At 55.0% G+C, this 5,927-nt stretch overlaps 1 protein-coding gene across 8 annotated transcripts in view; it reads right to left on the reverse strand.

Annotated features, from left to right (window-relative positions):
• The window catches only part of ATP13A2 (ATPase cation transporting 13A2), a 26,468-nt gene that overhangs the window by 14,065 nt on the left and 6,476 nt on the right, over positions 1–5,927 (reverse strand). For 7 of the 8 annotated variants that reach the window (XM_037730181.1, XM_037730192.1, XM_037730163.1 and 4 more), the window contains exons 2-8: positions 4,861–4,955; positions 4,552–4,734; positions 4,195–4,253; positions 3,882–3,996; positions 3,508–3,587; positions 851–928; positions 593–662 (exon numbers count right to left, since the gene is read on the reverse strand). In XM_037730181.1, coding sequence (XP_037586109.1) covers positions 593–662; positions 851–928; positions 3,508–3,587; positions 3,882–3,996; positions 4,195–4,253; positions 4,552–4,734; positions 4,861–4,955 — 680 coding nt within the window. The remainder of the gene's footprint in view (positions 1–592; positions 663–850; positions 929–3,507; positions 3,588–3,881; positions 3,997–4,194; positions 4,254–4,551; positions 4,735–4,860; positions 4,956–5,927) is intronic. The other variant, XM_037730166.1, reaches the window with a different exon arrangement.

Genomic DNA, 5,927 nt, shown 5'->3' on the forward strand with positions numbered 1-5,927 from the left:
AAAAAAAAAAAAAAAAAAAAAAAAAAAAAAAAAAAAAAAAAAAAAAAAAAAAAAACATAAACCACATACCTCCTAAGTGACAGACAGTGATTTATATGGGCCAGACTCAAAGATCTCTCTCTTTCATGGTGCCTGCCCCTAGTCAGAGGGCTGGGATGTTCACACTTTATTCTAGATGTGTCCCGGTCATTGGCTTCTCCCCCCGAAGCTTGGGTTTCTCAGGTGTGAACAGTGGAGTCCCAGGCCTGACCCATTGGGCAGCATGAAGGTGGAGGACGCAGAGAGGACCTGGGCTCTAGAACGTGTCTCTGGGCACCAGTAGGTGCTCAGGCTGTGTGGATTTGCCTCTTGGCCTCCAATCCCGCAAGTGGCACCCCAATCTGTGGCCCAAGCCTTGGACGAAACCTCCAATTCCTGGACCAGGTCTCTCTGGCTAGGCTGACTGCGGCAGGTTCTGAGATGACGCTCCACTATGGAGAAGCAGCAGCTGGTCTGGCTGCCCCTGTAAAGTGGCCCAGAGGAGGCAAGCCCTGGCCCAAGGTCACATAGCAAGCCAGGCTAGGGCTGGGGCAAGACCCAGGGACAGCCCTACCTCATCCACCAGCAGCTGGGGGTAGGACTTGACGGGTATGCTGATCACGTTGGGGCCATAAATGGCCTTCCTGGAAGAGGAGATGAGGCCAAGCCATCAGAAGGAGGAGCTCCTTCACCCTCCTGGGTGAAGGAGCTCCCCATTTTACAGCTGGGGAAACTGGGGCCCAGAGAAGGCAGGTGGCTGAAAGGCAACCACATTGGGAACAACACAGGGGGCCCCAGCTCTCAAGGCGCCCCAGCCCACCGTAGCACTGACCTCACTGTTTGGTCCTGGAGGCTGAGGCCATGGCGGAAGCGGTGGACGTCATCACAAGAGCGGCCGTGGTCCAGCAGGCTGGGGGTGGGTGGGAGGGGACATGCGTGGGCCATGGGGCCTGAGCCCTGCATCCCCCACCCGTGCAGGCTGGAGACTCCGAGCTCCAGGTCCCCTGTCCCTCTTCTGCCACACTGAGCTCCTGGGAGCAAGTAAGCCCCCCTTGAACCCAAGACTTGGCTTTGCCCTTTTGTTCCTCTGACTAGGCCCCAAACCAAGTCACCAAAGGAAAACAACGAGAGATGATGCTAATAATATCAACAGTGAAAAGAGCAACTGTTTAGTGATAGGGCACCATTTACACTGATGATACCTTGGGCAAGTCACTTAACCTCTCTGTGCCTCAGTTTTCTCATCTGCAAAATGGGGGCAGTGACAGCACCTACTACCTAGGGCCACAGGTGGATGAAGTAAGGCAAGCCTCTCAGGCGGATCACCTGAGGTCAGGAGTTTGAGACCAGTTTGGCCAACACGGTGAAACCGCATCTCTACTAAAAATACAAAAATTAGCCAGGTGTGGTGGACCTGCCTGCCACTTGGTGATAAACACGTCAGTGATTTTTGCTGTTATCCCATCATGCAGCAGAAGCTGTTGCTGCCATCCCCATCGCCCTCTGCCTCACCTCCACCTGAAAGCTGGACCCTGAAAACACCTGTCTTTACCTGAGGCCTTCTGGCTGCATGTGCATGCTCTGCCTGTGAGCCCGCAAAGCAGAAAGTGCAGAACAGTTCCTGTCCTGTGACCGCTAATGGCAGGGAATTGATGGGTAAGTGTCCCAGCTCCCTCGATAACTGTGTGAGGTCGCCCAGAGGGATGTGTGGTCTACACTGGCCCAAGGAGATCCCAGGGCGACTGAACTTCGGGTGTCCACGGCGGTGGCAGCCAGCATAACCTCCCTCCTTTTCCACCCCTTCCCCAGCACTGCCCAGGATCACCTTCAAAACAACCCCCCTGCCCTTGAGCCCTCATCTGGGGGTCTGCTTCTAGGGCATTCAAACTAAGGTGTGTGGGCAGGGTGCAGTGACTCATGCCTGTAATCCCAGCACTTTGGGAGGCTGAGGCGGGTGGATCGCCTAAGGTCAGGAGTTTGAGACCAGCCTGGCCGACATGGCAAAACCCCGTGTCTACTGGAAATACAAAAATTAGCTGGACATGGTGGGAGGCACCTGTAATCCCAGCTACGTGGGAGGCTGAGGCAGGAGAATCACTTGAACCCAGGCGGTGGAGGTGCAGTGAGCTGAGATTGTGCCATTGCACTCCAGCCTGGGCAACAAGAGTGATACTCCATTTAAAAAAAAAAAAAAAAGGCCGGGCGCGGTGGCTCAAGCCTGTAATCCCAGCACTTTGGGAGGCCGAGGCGGGTGGATCACGAGGTTAAGAGATCGAGACCATCCTGGTCAACATGGTGAAACCCCGTCTCTACTAAAAAAAATACAAAAAAAAATCAGCTGGGCATGGTGGCACGTGCCTGTAATCCCAGCTACTCAGGAGGCTGAGGCAGGAGAATTGCCTGAACCCAGGAGGCGGAGGTTGCGGTGAGTCGAGATCGCGCCATTGCACTCCAGCCTGGGCAACAAGAGTGATACTCCATCTCAAAAAAAAAAAAAAAAAGACCAGGTGCAGTGGCTCACACCTATAATCTCAGCACTTTGGGAGGCTGAGGCAGGCGGATCACAAGGTCAGGAGTTGGAGACCAGTCTGGCCAACACAGTGACACCCTGTCTCTACTAAAAATACAAAAAATTCACCAGGTATGGTGGTGTGCACCTGTAATCCCAGCTACTGGGGAGGCTGAGGCAGGGGAATCACGTGAACCTGGCGGGTAGAGGTTGCAGTGAGGTGAGATCGCACCACTGCACTCCAGCTTGGGTGACAGTGTAAGACTCTGTCTCAAAACACACACACACACAAAGGTGTGTGGTGAGCTCATGTTTCTTGTTTTTTTTTTTGAGACAGAGTCTTGCTCTGTCACCCAGGCTGGAGTGCAGTGGTGCGATCTTGGCTCACTGCAACTTCTGCCACCCAGGTTCAAGTGATTCTCCTGCCTCAGCCTCCCAAGTAGCTGGGAACAAAGGCACATGCCACCATGCCAGGCTAATTTTTGTATTTTAGTAGAGATGGTGTTTCAGCATCTTGGCCAGGCTGGTCTTGAATGCCTGACCTCATGATCCACCCGCCTCAGCCTCCCAAAGTGCTGGGATTACAAGCGTCAGCCACTGTGCCCGGCCCTAGCTCATGTTTCTTAAGTGTTTTGTAGGTGGCAGAGCAGTGATTAAACCCCAAGGAGACTGTCTGAGTCCAGAGCTGATGGTCTGATTCACAGTGGTGTCACTACCTCGGACCAGACATGATGCCAAGCTCTACGTGAATTATTATCTATTTCACTGCCAAAACAATCCTAGGAGGCAGAAGTTATCTCCATGCACTATTTACAGACAGAAATACAGAGGCCTGGAGAGGTTCAGTAACCTGCCCAAGGTTTCAGAGATCAAAAGCAACAGAGGTGAGAGGGGAGCCCAGGCCACGCCATGCCACTGTCTGTGCCCAAACCAGTGCCACTCTGGGAGGTGACATGAGCCGCACAGGCCCTGACTCCTACCTGACCTGGTAGAAGGCTTGCTGGGTCTCAATCCAGATATAGCGCTGGCCCTGGAAGAGGTAATACCGCAGCACCCGCTTCTGGGTGGAAGAGAGGAGAGGATGGGTTGGAAGCTGGCCCGGGCCCCAGGAGCAGTGTGCTTGTGTTGGGAGCTGAGGGATGGGGGGTAGGGGGCAGGGACTGGTGTCACCAGACAGAGGGGTGGGAGGGGCTTGAAAGTGTGCACGTGCTCAGACAGCATTCTGGACGTTTGGGACAACAGAACCAAAACGTGGTTGGAGAACATGAAGTCTGACTCTCCTATTGCACAGATCATGAAACTGAGGCCCAGAGAGGGGGGCAAGGACTTGTCCAGAGCCCGTCCGTCCACTCACCGCCTCCTCGTTCTTGTGGAGCTGGGCTGTATCCTTCCAGGTACCCTCTGGTACCGCCCCCACTGCCGCCTGGCTCCGGCCGTCCTCCGCCTGGGCCTGTGGGGGTGGCTCCAGGCTAGGGAGAAGGGTGGGGTTTACTCTCAAGCTCTGGGAGCTGCCCTGGCACCTCTCTGTGCTCACAGAGCCACCTTTCCTCCCCCTAGGATGGGAGGAGCCAGAGTCAGCCTTTGTGGTTGGTGGGGGGGTTGGGGATGGGGGAGGTTGAAGAGGCCAGGGCAGGGGCTTCTGGGAAGGGGTAATGGGGCTGCCTCACCTGCCCCCGCCGATGGCCTCAGTCTGCACCTGGACAGTGAAGAGCTGCCAGGAACTATCCTGGAACACAGAGGTGTGGACTCAGTCCCGGAAGGGTCCCCTCCCCTCCCAGGCCCTGTCCCACAGCCAGGGGGCCCCTGCTGGAGAAGGCAGACATTAAGGCTATGGGGAGCCCTCAGAAATCACCCGACCAGTCCCTTCTGCCCACTGCTCAGATGGGAAAGCTGAGGTCCGGAGAAGAGCAGGACCTGCTTAGTGGCCCATGGCAAGTCAGTGGCCGGGTTGGACCCCAGACATCCTCCACCCCGCCCCTGACCCTCACGGCACTCCTCTAGCCCAGGCTTGGCCTGACTCTCACCTCTTTGTCTCTTATTTCGATAACGAGTGTTTCGGCGTGGGCCAGGTTGCAGGGCCGGAGCCGCAGCCGCACCCCCCACAGGGGCTTCCAACGGAAGAGCAGCAAAGGGATCCCAGCCATCATCCAGACCACGGCGTGATAGCCTATGACCCTCCATGGACTGCCGCAGTAGCCGCTGAGCCTCTGTGAACACAGTGAGAGGGCCCAGGTCGGGGTGGAGCCGCACTGGAGTAGGAAGCCGGGGTGTCTGGGTGGGCCTGGGCATCACACCCACACACAACGTTTCCCTGCCCCACTCTGCCCACTTACCACGGATGAAACTGAGGAGCTGAGGGGATCTATTGATGTCCCTATCGTCAGGGTCCCATAACCGGTGGGCGTGCTGCCCACGAGGGGGCTGCTGTCTGTGGACAGAAAAGAAAAAGGTCATTTGGGGAGGCACCTCCTCCTTTTAAATTCCTTAAAAACAATAAGCATTCGGCCTGGGCCTGGTGGCTCACGCCTGTCATCCCAGCACTTTGGGAGGCTGAGGCAGGTGGATCACTTGAGGTCAGAAGTTTAAGACCAACCTGGCTAACATGGGGAAACCCCATCTCTACTAAAAATACAACAATTACCCAGGTGTGGTGGCAGGTGCCTGTATTTCCAGCTACTTGGGAAGCTGAGGCAGGAGAATCACTGGAACCTGGGAGGAAGAGGTTGCAGTGAGCCGAGATTGCACCACTGCACTCCAGCCTGCGCAAGAGTGAAACTGTGTCTCAAAAAGGAAAAAAAAAAGCACCTGGTCTGATGGAGCCCGAAGCTCATGTCTTCCTGGGTCCCTTATGTGACTCTTCTGTCTTCTGTTGGTTCTTACACATAGTGTCTTCTTTTTTTTTTTTTTTTTTTTGAGACAGAGTGTCACTCTGTCGCCCAGGCTGGAGTGTAGTCAAGTGATCTCGGCTCACTGCAACCCCCACCTCCTGGGTTCCAGCAATTCTCCTGCCTCAGACTCCCAAGTAACCGGGATTATAGGAAGGCACCACCACGCCCAGCTAATTTTTGCTTATTCGATCCCAGTGCCCAGCCCAGGCATGGCACTGAAGAGATGCAAAGTAGAGTCTGGACTGATAAACGATCAGCCTTGCAGGGCTATCTTTACAGATGGGTAAACTGAGGCTTGGGGAACAGCATCAGGTAGCTCTATTGCAGATACTCTCTCTCTCTCTTTTTTTTTTTTGAGACAGAGTCTTGGCTCTGTCACCCAGGTTGAAGTGCAATGGCATGATCTCAGCTCACTGCAACCTCTGTCTCCTGGGTTCAACCGATTCTCCTGCCTCAGCCTCCCAAGTGGCTGGGACTACAGGTGTGTGCCACCATGCCCAGCTAATTTTTGT

This window comes from Cebus imitator, unplaced genomic scaffold, assembly GCF_001604975.1.
Source record: "Cebus imitator isolate Cc_AM_T3 unplaced genomic scaffold, Cebus_imitator-1.0 Scaffold15, whole genome shotgun sequence".
NCBI lineage: Eukaryota > Metazoa > Chordata > Mammalia > Primates > Cebidae > Cebus > Cebus imitator.